The 20,052-nt window shown below is 28.6% G+C and overlaps 1 protein-coding gene across 2 annotated transcripts in view; it reads left to right on the top strand.

Annotated features, from left to right (window-relative positions):
- Window positions 1-11,091: 11,091 nt before the first annotated feature.
- LOC123291953 (homeobox protein Nkx-2.2a-like) overlaps window positions 11,092-20,052 on the top strand; it is a 40,827-nt gene continuing 31,866 nt past the window's right edge. The window contains exon 1 of one of the 2 annotated variants that reach the window (XM_044872426.1): window positions 11,092-11,326. In XM_044872426.1, coding sequence (XP_044728361.1) covers window positions 11,229-11,326 — 98 coding nt within the window. In that variant the 5' untranslated portion in view covers window positions 11,092-11,228. The remainder of the gene's footprint in view (window positions 11,327-20,052) is intronic. The other variant, XM_044872427.1, reaches the window with a different exon arrangement.

Below are 20,052 nucleotides of genomic sequence, written 5' to 3'. Positions count from 1 at the left end.
AATGTCAATTGTCATTTGGTTCGTCAATCGTCAGATGATGGCCATATCGATAATGCAGTTCATAGCGAAAATCAAATAAAGAAATTTGTAATAAATCACTAGATGGCATCAGTAAACATTTAAACAAGCAAACGCCAAGCGTAATTCTTGACGATAGATTATTATACCATGTATATGAAATATACCAAGGTATACTAAGTTTAGTCCAAAGTTTGTAACGCTTGAAAATATTGATGCTGTGACATGTACACTCACTGTCAAAAAAAATGCCACAGTTAAAACATTCTAAGCGTACTCATCATATGTTATGTTATAATAGTAACACTTAGAATGTTTTAAAACGAGCATTTTTTTTGACATTGAGTATATGTATGTGTAATGTAACAGAGTAATCAAAACTGTCTATACATGGTTTTTCAATAATTAACTCAGTCAATTGTTTTTTTTTTCTCTTGTTATCTTATTAAAATTGTTATGAAAACAAAGTTGTATGAGAATGGAAAAAAATATGCGAAGTTTTCCCGTTGATTTCAAATCGAAAATTCCGTTTTAAATTTTTCAGACCCTTATTTTTATCTGACCATTTGCCGACCACAAGTCTATATTTTTGTGGACCTCGCAATATCCATTGACTTACTTTCGATAGACAGAAATCTTCTGAAATATTTACTTCTAAAACAGGTTAGAGAAATAATATTATTATGATTTAATTTTGCTTATTATGCAATTTGTATATCATTTCTGTCATAAAGTTGCTTATTAATAAAAAGAAAGTAAGTTACTCACTTGCACAAGGTAGCCCATCTTAATCTATTATGGCTAATAGCTCAATAGTCAATTTAGATCTTATAAGGTAACAGATATTTAAGTCGCATTTCCTCCAAAAGCTAAAGATTTTCGTTATGTGTTTTAATTAAAAAATGTTGGTTTCTTTATGGAGATCAACTTTCTAATTTAAAGTGTTATTCTATCTTTTTCCTTTTAGGATCTAAATTGACTATCAAAGCAATTCGAAGAAATAGGTTAAATTTTCCAATTTTTGTTTACGTTATTATACCATGTATATGAAATATACTAAGGTATACAAAGTTTAGTCCCAAGTTTGTAACGCTTAAAAATATTGAAACTATGAACAAAATTTTGGTTTAGGTGTTCACAAAATCCCCTAATTAGTCCATTTCCGGTTGTCTGTCTGTCTGTTTGTCTGTCGTCTGTCTGTCCGTCTGTCATCAAGATTGCTCCAAAACGAAAAGAGATATCAAGCTGGAATATTTATAGCGTGTTAAGGGCGTAAAAAGTGAAGGCAAAGTTCGTAAATGAGTAACATAGGTCCATTGGGTCTTGGGTCCGTAGGACCCATCATGTAAACCGTTAGAAATAGAACAAATGTTTAAATGTAAAAAATGTTTGCTATAAAAAAACTAAACAACTTTTGTTTGAGACATTTTTTTGTAAATGTCACTGTTTACCTGTGAGAGCGCAAATTATGCGTAAATTTTATAGTATATGGGAAGAAAGTTATATATGTGTGACATGTATGTATGTGTAATGTGACAGAGTAAACAACACTGTCTGTGCATGGTATTTCAACAATTAACTCAGTCAATTGTTTGTTTTCACTTGTTTTTTGATTGGTTAACTACAAAACGAACTATTAACCATAATAGATTAAAATGGCCCACCCATTATATTATTTCTCTAGCCTGTTTTTATCCACAAGAAGTGCATAATATAGAAGAAAAACTAGAGCACCATTTGCTATAAAAATCGAGGACACCAAAAAGTTAAATCCGATGCTGTTTTATAAAACGTGTGTACGGTATATTACCTACCTATTAATTAAGTTATGATTATAAAAATTAATAATAATAATTAATAAATTATTTATTTTGTTATTTATTTTATAAAATTTTAATTTAGTATTATTTGTAAAAATTTTTATCAAAATTATATTGATTGCATGCGAAAAATATATGATGTACACGTGACTTGCAAATCTATATTCAAAATAACAAAATTGATATTACTAGAAAAAAATTTATCCATATTAGTAAATGATATGATAAATTATTAGAAATGTCCCCAACATTGACTAATGTCTGTCTGTACCGATAAAAAGTTTGTTTTGGAAGTTGTTTGAATCATATTTTGAGTCCACATACGCTAAGGAAATATATAGAAATATACCCTATAGAAAACTTCTGATCGTTCAACATCAACGTAGATAGTCCCTTTTTCATTTTTTGTTAACTTTTACTTGTTATTTAATTGTTCTTTCTTTTCGAAATTTATTGTTTATACTATTTGCTCTGTTTTGTGATTGGATTTTTGTTTGTTTGTTTTGTTTTTGTGATTGACTCATGTATTGTATTGATTTATATATCAAATATACTGAAATTGAATAGCCCCTTCAAGAATCAGTCAAAACAAAATTAAAAAAATTCTAAACATAATTTCAGGCAAATTTGAATCTGGTGGAAACGATACCATTATACACATAAATCTGTTCCGCAATATGGTTCTCGTGATATTCATATTTACTTCACAGATAATCTAAATAATTTCTTTAAAATTTAAATTAATTAAAACTTCGTTTTTGGGCAATTTTAACTTGACACCGGCTAAAAATCGTTTTGAACTATTGCTTTAAAAATATTAGCTACATAGAAATAGAGAAATAATACGTTTAAGGTAGAATCGTAAACAAAATTTTTTACAGAATGAAATTAAATTTTGAGTTATAAAGAATAAAAGGTGAACAGCAGCCCTGATCGACGCTCGGTAAGCCAGCTGATTGATTCAAAGTTGCCCACTTTTTTTGAATGATCAAACTAACTTTATACACACCCGTGACAGCTCCTGCAGTAGTCGTGATACCCTGCCAGGCCCAGGCGTTCAGCTTGCCTGCCGCCCAACAATATAATAGCCGCAACAACTTTGCTAATAGAAGCCCTTGGAAGTGATATAAGATCTTCGGAACGCCTACGATTGTACTCAGACCATGTATGAGCTATATTATGGTACAGTTTCATTCAAATCCATTCGTTAGTTTTAGTGTGAATGCGTAACAAACACAAAAACAAAGAAACAAACAAACATTCTTACTTTGACATTTATAATATATATAGAGATATAAAATAAAATTGTATATATTTGGATAGGGATATGATAATTTGTTTCTAAAAGGACTGCACCAGAAGCCAGTCGCCAAATTTTAAGTAGTGACCATTTTAAACTGTCTGGTAGTTAAATAACGCAGTAGTTAAGCCAAAAACTCTGTTAACACGTATTTTTAAAGAAAGTTTCTAATTAAGGCATTAAAAGATAGAAAGGACTAAAAGCTAAGGACACAAAAATTATCAATGTGCTTCCTAGAAAAAAGTCTATAAAGAAAATAATATTATACATGGATCAAAGACATCTTGGCTTATATAATGTATAAATAAATGTCTAAAATGATCTTTGAAAAAAGGCCTTTATTTTGTATAAAAAAAAAAATGCTTGTGTAGTTACACGTACAAGGTAACTTTAAACAATAGCAAAGCTGCCATATTGGAAAAAATTCTAGTATCAAAATCAAAGAGTAGTGTGCAACTTGATAACACACTATGGATTTTTATATAATTTTTTTTGGTAAAAAGTAAATGTAAATGTTTATCTTATCATTTTATTGTACAAATAAATTTGTATTTTCATGACAAGTAGTTAAAAAAAATTAATCAAAATTATTATAATATTAAAATAATGATAAGTTGGAAAATATATTATTTTGATTTTTTTTAAGTAAAATAAAGCCTTAGAAGTATAATAGTTCCATTATAAAAAAGGCAAAACGAGACAATAATTAGCTATCGTTTTGTCAAGTATTTGTTCCAAAATATTTAAACAATTGGGGTATATAGTACCTGGATAATCGAGTTTTGCTCGGTATTTTTTGAGTTAGAAAGACACAAATTTTATCACTAATATAAGAAAAAAATAAATTATCAGTACATAGTCGGTTTGGTGCTGAAGTCGTGTGAGTGCGACTCCTGTAGTCCACACGACTAACTTCCCAGAGGAGGAAAAAAGTACACAAACAATAAAAAAGTTTAATGATAAAAAAAGAAATGTTCAATGACATTTATAGATCATGCTACGAACATGTCTTGCAATTTATGCTGAAATGATCATTAATTTTATACATAATGTCGAATTTCATCCAATTTTCAATTTCGTTGGTCAGGTTTTTCGTAGTTTTTTATTTCTATTAAAAAACCGCTGAACTAATTCTGTTGAAAACGCCTTCAGTTCTTAACTGTGCGATTACGCGTCGAATGCACCTAGTCGCATGTGAATAGCATAACTGATTCACGAGATAATCGAGGTGAAAGAATCCCAACGAACATACGAACATATGCACATACGCACATAAGCACATACGTACAAACACGACATCACATTGAAAAGGTTTGATTCGGACATTAAGGTCTTGAAACCGTGAAAATATTTAAAACTGGAGATTTTTAAAATCGGCCGCATTACATTAACTTCCTCTAGGAAGTTAAAAATTAAAATGTGTCCACACAAATACCAATTTAAAGGTCTCGGTAAAGTACATTATTTCGTTAACTACGATATACTTATATCACACCAGCTATCTATCAAGCAAAACTGATATAGCCACATGCCAGTTTAAGACGTTTAAGACGAATAGTTTAAACTATTTTTAATTAGTCTGAAATGCCATGTATGCTTCTGAATTTTATGGAGAAGTCTAAGAATAGCTTATTATGGCTAGGCATAATTGAATTCTTGGATGTTTTTGAACATCCAAGTAGGTAATTATGAAAACCTTTTGGTAGTCTATATTTTCTGAGAATCAGTACAAACTAACAACTCATATTTCGAACCTCCCTTCATTCTAGCTTCCTGGTCTATGAAACGCCATTTGACATCAATTTACATATATTGTTTGGAAATTTCGACTCCCAACTGTTATAATGAATTAGTAATTGTCACTAGCTCCCATCTATTATTCAAACATTCAGCAAGTGAGCTTCGGTTGTTTTAACCCTCATATACAGCTAAAATACCGGTCTATAATTTAACACTTCACAGCTACAAAGGAAGCGGAAGCGAAAAATATTCTTCTTTTAATTTTCTTTAAGCATGGAGTTAGTTTCAAGTCAAAACTGTAATTTAATAAGCTAAATATAAATTTGATGTACTTAATCTGTGTTTACAAAATTATTTTTTACATGTAATCTTTGATAACGACCTTGAAATCAAGTTCAAGACTCTAAAAAGAGTTTTAATTTCCCATATGTCATTAGAAGAGGTATTAAATAAGGATCAGTTTCAAAATTATAAAAAAAAATTGATAAAAATGTAATAAATACACATTAAATTATCAATAATGTCCTTCAACGACTTACTTCAAATCTTATCCTTTTTTTTTTTAAATTAATGATAAATTAGGTATTATTTTTTTGAAAATTAGTAAAAAAAATTATTTATAATCGTATTTTATATTTGATAAAAAATTTGATTTATGATGTACCTGTTCAAAGCTGATTAGGAAATGTTCGAAAATCTTCTTTTTTCAAATAATTCTAACTCAAGATAGTCTTCATATTCCACAGAATTAGGTCAATGTTTCGTTGAGCACCTTAGTTTATTATAAATATTATCGAAGATAATAAATGAGAAGTTTAGGATATGTCAAAATAATCTCTCATAAAGAACTCTAGGATATTTTAGATATTCTAGGACCGCAGTCCGCCACCAAATTAGCAAAGATTAGCATTCATAGTAAGAGCAATCACAACTACCTAATTCTTACTGATGATGACTACTTGGTAGTCGAAATACGTATTTATAAAATACAAAAACTGATCTAGGAAATTGGGGCAAAAATCGAAATTTATACCTTAGTTTATGAGTACGTTGTATTTCATCCCAAAATGATGGTAATAACTTGACGTAAAAATTACATAAAGAATTATACATTTGCAGCTTTATGATAAGACGTGGAGTATAGAAATTTAGCAGCATTAGCCAGATTCAGAAAAAATCACTGGAAACGTTACAGTTTATCCACTTTCATCATATTTCTCGGGAGGTGAATTAGACTTAATCGTCCTAAAATTATTAGGATCAAACAGACTTTGCTTTAAGTTACTCACAATTTAAGAATCTTAGATATTTTTTGATATTATAGTTTCGAGAAAAAAATTCTTAAGCATTATAAATCGCCAGTTTACGTTTTTATTACGATCTTTGGCTGCTAAAAGAAGCTTCCTTTAAAGTTCTTTGCAACAAATCCATAGAAAAGCACGTTAATATAGTAGGAATGGAAAATTATCAATATATCTGTTGTTTAGTTTTCACATCCATATACAAATTATTATGTGATATGTGGAGACTAAGTGAAATTGTTTTGCCCTTTAATCCTTATATTATATGCTCTTCTCCTTCTGCTATATCATACAATTCATCAATATTTGCTATGAAGTTATTGATTTGAAGTCCGGGGAACTGTTAATGAAAAATAAGCGGCGTTTCTTTATTATTTCCCCTTTGGTTTTTCACCCAAGGTTCAAAAAAGAGTGTCCGTCATTTTGCATCGTAAGTATGCAGTCAATTATCTTCATAAAATCAACATTTAGCGAGATAAAAGAATTGAATATATAAGTGTAATTTATAAAATTTAAAAAATCGTCAAATTTTTTGGGTACGGAACCTTAAGGTCGCACTTGAAACATATCTAAGAACACTCTACATTACAGACAAGCACACATAGCGGTTAAACTTATCATAACACTTTTTTGGCTCGATGGTTACAAATATACTCACTTGAGAATGCGCATATAGGTACTATCATTAATTTTCTACCCTTAACACACAAAATTATTAGTTATATATTACGTTCTAGCTCGTATTTACATGGAGGTTATATGGAGCTCACATCAGGACTTTTTATTATCATGGACCCTTTATTAAAAATATAGCAAGCATATGACTAGATAACAATACAATAAATACAATACTATTAAAGTAAAAATTAATGTTTAAGTTGAGTAATGTTTCATGTTAATTTTTATCCATAATAATTGTAATATTATTATTTATGAATATTAATTATTCATAAATTATTTTTAATATTTTGATTAATGATTTGTTTGTTTAGATGAAAACTTTAATAGTGTATTCAAATAATCGAATTCCTGAAAAGACTTAGCAATGACTTTATTACCGGATTTTAAGCTATTTGTCGGTAATCATAAAATCAGCAGAAGGAAATATTACGAATACAAACCGTAAAACTCAGAGTATATGTTATTAACTTATCAGATTAAATCACAGGATTATGAACTCTTTCTTAATTTATGAAAATATCAAAGTTGATACTCCTTAGTCTCTAGGACCCTTCAGTCAACCTCCGATGTTCCGACGTCTGTATATTCATAATATTTTGCCTAGCGTCACAGATGGTTAGAGATATCGAATAAAACTATTACAAAAAGTTGCTTAGAATTTTTTCCTTTATACCGATTTTTATAACAAAAGTCGCTTTTTTAATTTTTTCATTATTTTGGTCGTTATTCAAAATTATTACAAATTTATTGAAATATTTGAATACGTAACACTATTAAATTATCAATTTGTCCAGTTGTTACATTCCATAGTTATAAAAGTGTATTTTTTATTTTATAACTGTGTACTATATGCAATGTAAAAACTGGACAAATTGGTCATAATTTAATAGTGTTATGTGTTCAAATATTTCATTAAACTTGTAATTTATGAGTGTCGTTAAAAATAATGAAAAAATTAAAAATGCGAATTTAAATATTCGACCTTCCTTTTTGGCTTCTTACTTTTTTTGAAAAATAGTCAGAGATGTGGCTGCTTAAAATCTAAAAATAAATGTCCTGTCATGTGTTTTGTGATGGCGATGAGACGACCGAGTGATATGGCATACATGAAATCTAATTATTTTTATTTTTATTTGTGAACCACACCTTTGACAATAAACTTACACAAATAGTTTATGTTAATTGATTTAAAATAAAATTTTATATTAAAGCAGGATGATGATGTTACAGAGGGAGATAGACGAATTTGTTGTGAGAGCCAAAATGGTTTTAAATATTCCCATTAATCAATTCCATGTATTCAAATATAACAAGATAGTTTTGAAAATTCCATTTTATTAAAAAACTAGCTTGATACTCGCCCGCTTCTCTGGGCTTAAAAGTAAAAACCATCGCTTTATAGTTTCCACCTCTCTTGATCTCCCTTATTCTCCTTCCATAACACTCGAAAGAATTGCTTAACACAGCTAAAATATTTGCTTAGAATAGAACTACGATAAAGGGTTCAAACTGGGTATCAGAAGGCCTCGCATAAATAGACGAATATTAAGAAAACGTAGTAATTTGCAAAATACATTTAAAATGTGCGAACAAACTGTAGTACAGATAAAGATGTTACAAATGAAGGAAAATGAAAGAAAACGCTCGCATTTAGCTAAAACTTCATGGAATGTGTTTCTTAGGTGTCAAATATCATTAGGAATGCATGAGTTAGGGGTGCAAATGTTTCTATTTGTTATTAAATAATTAATTGTTAATTTAATTGAAAGGTTAATGTTAAAGTTGACTTATAAAATTAATAAATAGGCAACTTGAATTACATATATGTTATACATGTATAATAGTTTTCGATTATTTGACAAACACATATACGTCATACAAATTGCCTAATTACTAATTTTTTATGTAAATTTTAACATTGATCGCTTCATTGAACAAAAAAACACATGCTTTAAGGATGTAGCAAAATGCGAGCGGTTTCTTTCATTTTCCTCTTGAATAAGCTTTTTCATTTAATTTAAGCCTACTTATGACTGCTTACTTATTAATAATTAAGCCTACTTATGAATAATATTCATAAACAATGTTTTCAAGTTTGCAGAAATAATATGTATTGTTGGTTGGAACTATTGGTTTTAAAATATATATTCTATTCAGGGTATGTAATATGATAAAGAATCTAGGGCTGATTGTTCGCTACCGTGATCGTATTACCTTAAAACACTATCATAACTTATTTATTTGATTCCTCTAATATGAAATTATATATACACAAATAGGTATACCTATATTATACGTTATATAAATAAGATAAGATTAAAAATATTAGGTGTTTATCTACACATGCAGAATAAACAGAGTGTTTCTGAAAAGTATTCCTAGCTTTTAAGGATTTATGCATACGATTTGTGCAAAGTAGGGATTAGTTGTTGTTTTAAACGGTATTTCAGTTATTTTCGTCCGGTTAAAAAAATTGTTATAGGCTTAAAAATTCAGTCAAATTATTTCACTCGACGACAAGAAGAAGAAAATTCAATGTGCTTTAAGCTAAAATATTCGTTAATATTTGGAAATTCATTAATATTTTAATTTTTATCTCTACTTTTTTCTCTTGATTACTTAACATTATTTTCAGTTAATGTCTTTTACCAACATCCATTATTGGGGGCTTAATCAGACTACATAATTTTCTTGGACAGACTTTTTTTTATTAAAAAAAGATTCTGTTTTGCTAGTATGCCCGTAAAAAAATTCTATTTTTTTATAATACCTTTTTATAATAGTTTGATAGGGATTGTCCGAAACAAACGCGAATGGGTAAAGCAGTCCATTCGCTATGTTTTAAAGATTATTTAATACACCTGTAATTTCAAGTCGATTCTCTGTACTATAATTAATTATTAAAAATAGCCCTTCTTACATGGTGATATATGAAGAAGTCGTAATTAATGTTGCTTTTTTAGTCAATAATTGCTTTTAAAAATGTTACTCAAGCTTTAAGCTTTAAAATCATACCAAAATTTAGAACTGTACATAAAAATGAACAACTTTTTTTGGTAAAAACACTGAATTTGATAGATAATTAATCCTAAGCCGTACTGTAGATAATTGATATGAATTTTTCACAAAAGAATTATCTTAAAGAGTTGAAATGAAAATGATTAAAAAAAAATTCAAATTTTATTTATCAATTAACCACTCTTGCTTAAGACTTTTGTGAAAAATTCATATCGATTCTCTGTACGGTTTATGAGAAATGTGCCCTGTGCCTTAGGTAAATAACTGACTTTGTTAGTTAATTTCTCGAATCAATCTTCAATCTTTGAGCTATGCGGAAATCTTTACAGTTTTTGATTTCTCCTTTGGTTTTTTGTTGTTTCAGGTACCTACACGAACCAGATCTCGACACAAAATCATTAATTTCAGCAAGTTGTTCGGTTAAATATCTCGAAGTTGAGTGAAACTGAATTTTTCATTTATTATTCGATGATATTCCTGTCAAAAAAAAAACAAAAAAAAAACCGATATTCATCATTCTGGGACCGTAAAATATAACGTTCCGTTACTTATATTATTAATTTTATTTTATAAAAAATTGTTCAGTAAGACCAAAAAAACACATATAATACAAATTGTCAATTTTGATGTAATCAATCAGCTATATAGGCGTTGGTTTACGGTCTTTGCCCAAGTACAAGATATCTCCTTTATATTCGCATAATATCTCTGTACGCAGTTTACTAAATAAATGTATGATAATAATACACAAAAAAATCCTAGTTTATATACAGGTAATATATATATATATATATATATATATATATATATATATATATATATATATATATATATATATATATATATATATATATATATATATATATATATTGATATCAAATTGATAAATAGAATTTTATCAATAATTTTACAAACAACCTGTTTTTTAACAAAATAAAGTATCTACATATTGAATCCATTATTTAATATTAAACCAGTATTGAATTATTATTAGTCAAGAAGAGAATATTAAAATTATTAATTTTATATATTATATTTTTATTAATTAAAAAGTTATTAAAATTATTATTTTTCATAAACAATCCTTATTACCCTACTACCTAAATGTAGGAAATAACAAAAGTATATTCCACTTTAAAATTTAAAGTTATAATAATATGGAGTACTGATTTTATTGCTAGGATTAAATATACTTAATTTTTGAGAATCTTTAATTAGAAGAGGCCACTTTTGTTGCTCTATATTAATATTTTAAGTGAATGTTTTTGATTTTTTAAATTCGAGTATTTAGTATTAATCGTGTGCTTATTTTTTTAAAAACTAGACACGGAATTTTGTTTCGCGGCGAAAATGTGCGCGAATGGTTATGATGATGTTTATGATAATGGGTGGCATTTAATACCACCAGATTATGCACCATTGCCAGAAGATGATTATCGATATAATCCGTAAGTATTTGTATAAAAAATTTTTTGTTAATTATTCATGGAAATATTATGCTTTCTTAGGATGATGTTTCAAAAAAAAAAAAAAAAAATTGAAATATAAAAATTAAATATGTAAAAAAATATGTAAAACGGGTTGCAATGTACCTACTCATACACAAAGATACAATGGTAGGACTTGTGTCTTTTCCAAAACCTTCAGGCCCAGATAACTATGAGATCGAAATACGCAATTCATCTTATCCTAAAACCAAAAGCCTGATGCTGCCCAAAATCAAATATTTTAAAAATTTCAGGTTCTCTGAAAATTTTTGCCCAAAAGATAATATTTATTCTTCTGCCTTTGTGCTTTGCGAAGACCAAAATTGCTAGATTTAATGACATATGAACGTTGATAATTATTATTTACCCTCGATTCACAATGGAAATAATAAAAAAAATATGCTAATAATAATTGATAAAAACTTTCTTTTAATAAAAAATTAATTTTCCTTTTTTCTTTTTTTCCTTTTATTGTATAATTACATTAAATTGAAGTTCAGCGGCCGTCGGAATTGAAAATTTTGTTGCAAAACCTAAAGGTTCAATTGATTTGGTCTTATAACATGTCATTAAAAGCTCATCTATAGAATCACTATTATAAAAGCACTGATCAGCAATTCACATGTTGGAAAAAATAAAAAGTGTCCATGATATTTATTGTAAATGAAATTGAAATATTTAAGAGTTTATATGAATATTAATATCAAAGATAATAAATGAGAACTCTAGGATATTTTGAATTCTGCCCCAATTTCCTAGACAAATTTTTGTTTTTTATAAGTATGTATTTTGACTACCAAGTAGTCATCATCAGTACGGATTATCTAATCGTAATTACTCTTATTGTGTATGTTACTCGTTGTTAATTTGGTGACGGTCTGCACCACTTCATATATAATGCATATATGCAAATTGGAAATTTAATTTAAGAAGGGCTTAGTCTATAATATCAATGGTTTTCAAAATAATAAGCGATTTTTTAAATAAAATTTTTGTATATTGAAGTTACAAGATGGCACTTGAGATGGACAGAGGAAAAGCGAACGCTCGCTAAGCGATCAGTTCGGCTTAACTATATTAGATTATAAATTCGGTTATTACTCATTAATAATTGTCATTATTTCGCAATATGATGGATTAGTTTTGTTAAGATTATGTAAATATTTTGTTATATTGAAGGATTATAATAAATAACTTAGAATTATTAGGAAAACTATTATAAAACTATGATTATTTTATGCGAAAAATTCCCCGAAAGTTAAATAAATTGTGCAATTTTAAATTGTGAAAATGATATATTTATTAGAACAATAAGGAAAACGGACTTTCATAAATTTTAAGCTAATGGTGTAATAATTTGGGCCTAAAACTTGAGAAACGTGGTTCTCTTAACAGCAAATGAAATATACATAGTATATTAAGTTTAGTCCGAAGTTTGTAACGCTTGAAAATATTGATGCTACGAAAAAAATTTTGGTATAGGTGTTCATAGAATCACCTAATTGGACTACCTCCGGTTGTCTGTCCGTAAACACGATAACTCAGAAACGAAATAATATATCAAATTTTTATAGCGTGCTAAGGACGTAAAAAGTGAGGTCGAGTTCGTAAATGAGCAACATAGGTCAATTGGGTCTTCCGTAGGACCCATCTTGTAACCCGGTAGTGATAGAACAAAAGTTTAAATGTAAAAAATGTGATTATTTACGTGACGTTAAAAAACAAACGATTGAGTCATCAACACTGTCTATACATGATATTTCAACAATTAACTCAGTCAATTGTTTGTTTTCAATTGTTTTGATCTTTTGTGGATGATTAATAAAAATATACTCCGGCTTCTTAAATTTATTGAAAACGTCTAATATTGAGATTTCTTTCAACAAGATATTCTGTTCAAATTAACGTGGTCACAAATCGAACAAACCTTACGATGTGTTAAATTTCACCAGATGGTGGCTGACCTAATCGCAGTACTTAATTTTTTTAGGTATAGATGGGTACATATGAATTTTGATTTTACCCGTTTAAGTACAGGTGAAATATGAAATATTGGGGGGTGTATTGTGCAGCTGAATATTTAATACTTCAAAACATCTGCACAAGTCAATACCATTAAGTACCATCGTAATAATTTACGTGTATACCATCGTTAGTACTTAGCACCGTCCGTCATGTCAGCTCTTCGCTCTCCGCCCGCCGCTACTTCACAATACATTATCATCTTCTCTTGTTTATTATTTCAATCTATCCAAACTTAGTTAGTGGTTACTATGGTGTATCAAATTCTAGTGCTTAATTTAAACGAACCAATTGTTTTTGTTTATTAAATTCAGAGCCACAATATTTAAATCAAAAATAAAAAAATTTATCATCTAAATTTAGTAAAATTATATTTGGTTTATTAAAATTGGAGAAAAATTACGTGTAGTCTAGCAAGTTTTTAAGTTCTGATGACGCCACCAAGTAAAAAAAATCGATTTTGGAATTATTTAGCCAAATTTGAAACAGCACAAAAAATTTGAAAAAAAATTCGTACTTGGTTTATTAAAATCGAATAAAATTGATGTGTGGTAAAGCAAAACAATTTTTTAAATATTTAATGAATTCATAAACTATAAAAAAATAATTTTTTGGATTATTTAGTCAAAGATGCAAAAAAAAAACCGCTATGCAAAATATAACAAAAAATTCAAATTTAGTATATTTACATATTTAGTGAAAAATTGGATCAAATTATGTATGATAGAGCCAAATCAATTAATTTTTATGACCAAATTTAAAACAATACACAAAAGTTAAGAAAAAAATTTGAAAAAATGATGCAGTATGCAAAGTACAACATAAAATTTGAGAAATATGATTCAAGTTTTGTAGAATTACATACCAAGTTTGTTAAAATAGGATAAAATTTACATGCGGTAGAGTAAAATTATTTTTATGCTTATGGCATCATGACGTTCACATATCAGTCGAGACATTGCCTTTTCTTCTCTCAGAAAAAAAAAAAAATATAATTTTTAAAAAAAATCATCAAAATTGGAGCTGTTATTGAAGACTTCCGAGTAAAAACATGCATTGATGCGACTAATTTTGGTATTGAATATTTTCTATGAAACTAAATTTTTTTTCAAAATTTGCAACTTGTAAGTCGTTAGGATGTAAAACGCATGATAAAATTTCTGAAATCGTGTTAACTTGGTTTTATCCATTTCCATGTGGTAAGGTTTATTTAGAATTTATTATTCATAATAACAATATTCAGATGGTTTAGTATAGTTTGATTGCGTGTTAAACTATCCAAATAATTGTGAAGGGATGGTAATGGTTATATGTAGCTTAGAGGTTTGATATATTTAGCGTGTTTAATAGATCTATCAAGGGATGAGTTTTATATGTTGTTAACCCTTATTTAATAATTAGACAGATTGTTGCGATCGCACGCCCTGCCTTGTTCATTTATGATTTCATTTACTTCAATACATAATGCTCACTGTAAAAACTGCCTTGCTTTTGGCTGCTTTTTTTTTATGTGGATATAAAAATTGAGAAACTGTAATACCTATATGTGGAATCTATGAGTGAGCCTGTTTCATTAGTAAAGAGTCCATTTCAACAATAATAGTCTCGGAAGTATCTATGATAAAGATTACACAACAAATTGAGAAAAATGTCTAAAATTCTCAACATAATGTCCTTTTAACTTTATAATAAAAATAAAAAACTTGATGCACTTTACACAGGGATATGCAATACCTTCGATCCCCTGCCAGTGAACACCATCTATCTTCGTAATATATTGGAAGCCATTAACTAAAGCCATTAAGTTTTAAAGGAATAATAATCCAAAGGGGTTGAATTTGGCTAATAGTGTCCAGCAGAAACTAATTTGAATGTACCACCGGGCACTTCGTCTTGATTAAACAAAACTCACTTTTTTGCAAAATATGATTATTACCTACATTTCATCATCCAACCGCGGGAGTTAGCTCCTATGATTCTCTCCTTTGATTGTTTTTGGTTTATTGAAGGCATTTGATACAAGTTCCCCAACAGGGCCGTAATGGGGGTACATAGCGCCGTTGCCAAGTATTTAGGTTGCGCATTATATATATCGGGATCGGCTCTAACGATTTTGATGAAAATTCGTATACTGATAGTATTTAACATAAGAGTAAAGGCAAAATTGGGGAGAGAAGCCATAATCGTGTCATTTTACCTTAAATTAAAGTATGGATTTCTCTCTACGTTTCCGAGCATAACATATTTTTAAAATTCATTAAAATGTATCAAAAATTACCATTTTGGCAATTTTGATAAACCAAGTATGTAAACAGGCTAAAGGGTCATACTTTTCCAATTTGTGATCAAAATTAACCTAAATCTAATAATCTTTCAAGAATTTGGATTCCTGGTCCCAGAATTATGCACTCAAGTGATAGCTAGCGCAAAACCGACATAACAGATGAAAAAAATGGCACAAAATTAGTGGATTTCAAAAAAATTCAAATAAGATCGAATCAAATTTGGCCGTGTTATCAAAAAAATCCAACTTTTTAACTTTATGACGTTATCAAAATATTTAATGTTGCTCTATCACATTCCAATTTTATCCAATTTTGATAAACCAAATATGTCATCCTACAAAATTTGGCTCATCTTTTTCAAATTTGTGATCAAAATTAACCTAGCTCTAATAGGTTTCAAGAATTTGGAGTTCTAAATCAAGTTAAATTTTAAACTTCATCTTCAAAGGCTGGTAATTTCAACTACGATGATTTTTTTATGGAATTATTATCGTATACCTATACAGTCTGACTGATTTTTCAGTAAACATAATGTACATATAATAATTCTATTTACAGTATAGTACCTAATATGGTTTATTTTATTAGATTGATATGAAAATATTTTGAGTGTATTTAAAATTATTGAAAGTAACATCAATCAAAAACATCTGTTCGAGCTCAATAATTTCATTCAATCAATTTGATTTTTGGATACGAATATTTACTACCACTCACTGTTTTACCTACCCTTTAATTACCATTTATCATTGCTAATTATACACCAATTACAAAATTATAGGTGCGATGGGTTTATCGAAATCTTACTGATACAGCTCTGATTTTGTTCCAGTATTTACCTAGAGCTTTATACACATTTTGAATGAAGCATGGTGCAGCTTTATACTCCTAGTTTCTCATAGTTTTTAGGATATTGTCGGCTTTTCCGAGTTATTTTATAAAATATAAATAAGAGTTACTTTATGATTTTCGGCAAAAATGACTTGGATAAGCTTAATGCGATTAACAGTCTGTGATTTTTGAACAAATTGATTGATTTCAATGTGATTATATAACAAAGATGGTTCTTTGCTACTTATTTAAGCAAAATTTGTCAGTCAAAGAAAGAAAATCCAGCCCGCTTTTGCGATCTCGCTCATAGAGTTCACTAGCTTCAGTGCTTGGATCTGCCTCTAGCTATTCATATATCATACAGGGTGTACCACTTTAATTTCCACAGCTGAATATATCTCAAATGAAATGGAATGTTTTTATAAAAAGTTATGTAAGTAAAAGTTATTACTATTACTATTAGACATCTGACCCAAATGGCCTAAAAATTTACTTGTGTTTGTAATTTCAAAACTGATAATAGAGAGTGATCAAGTTATAGTTAGGAAGTAATTCTTAATAAAATAACAAATAAATTTTACTTTAAATATTCTTCGAATTAAGTCACCTAAAATACAATTGAAAAGAAGAATCCGTTCCGGCAAATTTTTGCGTTCGGTCATCAAATTTTAGGGTTGCAAATAAATGGTTCATCGGTGCAGTATTTTTGCCGGACGAAATATTTTATTAATAAATTATTTATGTAATCAAGTGTCACAAACACAAATTTCCTGCAGCGTTTTTTGCAGATCTATAGCTTAAAAATGACATTATCACGCTTATTTGAAAATGCAGCATTTTCGAAAAAAGTCGTAGAGAAAAAGTCTAGTAGACTCGCCAAAAGGAAACCACTCACGAAGGTACGTATCTGTTCATCATTTAACAAAAAGAGTGCTGTCCCACAGACTATATAACGCGTAGTAGTAATGTAGTAAATTAATGTATCATTTATTCGAATATCGAAACAAAAAGTTCCGTCTTTCTCAAATTCTCTAGTGTGTCACTGCATTGAAATGCATGGTCGTTTGCCACCCTGTATTTGATCACCCTAAGAAACAGGTTGAGTGTCAAAGAAAAGATTCACGTCATAGTTTACTACAAGTGATTTCAGACATTACCGAACTGTATAATGATACGGAATTTGAAGTTATTATAGCTTCAACACAAAAGAAACGGATGTGGGATGATTCATCAAAAGATCAATTTTTAAACTACAACATTTTTAAAGTGTGTGTGAATTTTGTGTAACTATTTAACGTCCATTCAATAAATTTTTACTCAAAATTTGTTAAAGGATCTTACACACAATCTATCTTTATGACTTTTGACTGGATTGAATCCTGTATAACAAAAAAAAAAAAAAATAGAAATTAATAAAAAAGTTTATTATATTGACACTAGACCGGATGCTTTATTATAATGGATAAAAATATTTTTATTTTTTTGTAAATATTATTTTAAATGAAATTATTTTGAAGGACCCACTTGTAAATTTACATCGATTTCTTTTATATTCTCAAACTAACATGTTTTATCAAGAGTGCAATTAACGCATACAGTCTAAAAATCAATTGACAAGTTTCCAAAATCTTCTTGGTTGCCAATTTTTGACTTCTAAAGACTTTTTAATTAAAATTTCTAATTTTTTCGATGTGAATGAAATATTTAAAATCCCTCTGACGTTAAACAAAAAATGTTTTTACGATGGAAATTACAAATTACTATAGAAGCACTTTTGGGGAAATAGGGCATTTTAAAGTATTTTACATTTTTACGACCAAGCAGGATTCAAATTCTTAAGAGACAATAATCTCTATAATGTTGTTCAGATTTTTATGAAATAGAAAAGTGTTGGAATCAGTCCGTCTGTTTGAAAGTTACTCCAACTTTTAACAAAATGAACTTTTATTGTTTAAAATGATAAAATCTTAACTTAAAAAAATCGAATGAGAAATCAACTTGAGTTATTTTATGCCTTTATTGGAAGCATACCATCCAAACCTTCTTAGAATTCATTGTCAATTATGAAAACAGTGGCGTGACCGTTGAGCCGAGGGCAATTGAATCGTGTTGGTCGGAAGTCGTAGGATCAATATGGATCAATTGTCTTGAGGAATCGTGAAAACATTCAGCAGAGCTTCCTTTCTTCTGTTTAGAAGTATTCTTTAGAAAAAATGATTCGGAATTTTAAACGGGTGTTTACGTGTAAGATACGTGAAAATGAAGGTTTCCTAAATTATTTAGACAAAAACGGATATTAGGTTAGGTCAGATTAGGTTAGAGTGGCTGTCCTTGGGTGGGACACACTTAGACCATAGGAAAACGGATATTAACTAAGGTATAAAATCCTTTATTTGTATTACAAATTTAGGTTACCGATCACATTGATATATAGATAAATATCGTAGTAAGAAATCCTTTAAATTCTTGTAGACTGTATGTCGCCAAGCTGTCTGCCCATATAGCTTTGATTATCTTTCTCTTTTCCTCAAATCAATATTACTTTTTATTTCATTTTATTTTTTCTACCTGCACAGGTGTGAAGATTTAAGATATGAGGTCAGTGAATTCTTTTTGGACGTTATATGGTTATTTAGGTGTAGTATAAATATAACTTTGTATAACAAAAGTTTTTTTTGGTCAAAGATCCGTATTATAATAATGTTTAAAAGTCTTTCGGAAGTAATAAGATCATCCTCTTTTTAATTTTTTTTTTCAAAACTAAATTCGTCAAATTTAACTTTGGTGCGTGTTAATTTTTTAACATGGACGATTAAACTATTAAAACTGTACTTACTTACTGACCAAAAAAAGTTTGTAACTTATTAATGTAAAACGTTTAACTCTGTACATAAGAAGATTTAATAATTGATCAATGCAAATCGATCCATTTTTAATTTTGTACAAATTACTGTTATTTGTAAAAAATTGTTAATACCATTTATTAATTTGTAATAATATTTTAAATAGGTTTTATTTATTTATTATTTTTTTTTTTTTTGGTGTATGAAAATGGAGCAATAAGCTTTATATTTATCAATAATATTAAAGTAAAAATTTTTTAAAACATTCGAAATAAAATCATGTCTGATTGATTCGTTTGTGGCATCGTAGTTTCTAAACGGATGAACCGATTTTGATGTTTTTTTGTTTGAAAAGTAATTAAAGAAAATCTACTCCTCTGTATCGGGTAAACTAGCACTTGAAACATAGCTTAGAAAATTCTCCATCAAATTACCTACCAAACTAACAAAAAACAAAGTCGGTTCATCCGTTTGGAAGCTACACCCTTCTTTTTAGTCGGGGATCAAAAATGTATTTATATTTTCATTATATTTGTATATATTTACAGTGGAACGTTCAAATGACTGCGATTTTTCGCTCATGGAAATTTTTCGCTTAAACAGTTTCTCGCTTATTCAGATTCAGGAGTGATTTTTCTCACTTGTAGTTTTAGGCAAAAACAAAGTTAGTTAGTACCACAAAATTGAAAAATAGGCTAAAAATGGC

This window comes from Chrysoperla carnea, chromosome 2 (assembly GCF_905475395.1).
Source record: "Chrysoperla carnea chromosome 2, inChrCarn1.1, whole genome shotgun sequence".
Lineage (NCBI taxonomy): Eukaryota > Metazoa > Arthropoda > Insecta > Neuroptera > Chrysopidae > Chrysoperla > Chrysoperla carnea.
Note: the sequence above shows the minus strand (reverse complement) of the source record. Positions and strands in the feature narration are given on the sequence as shown.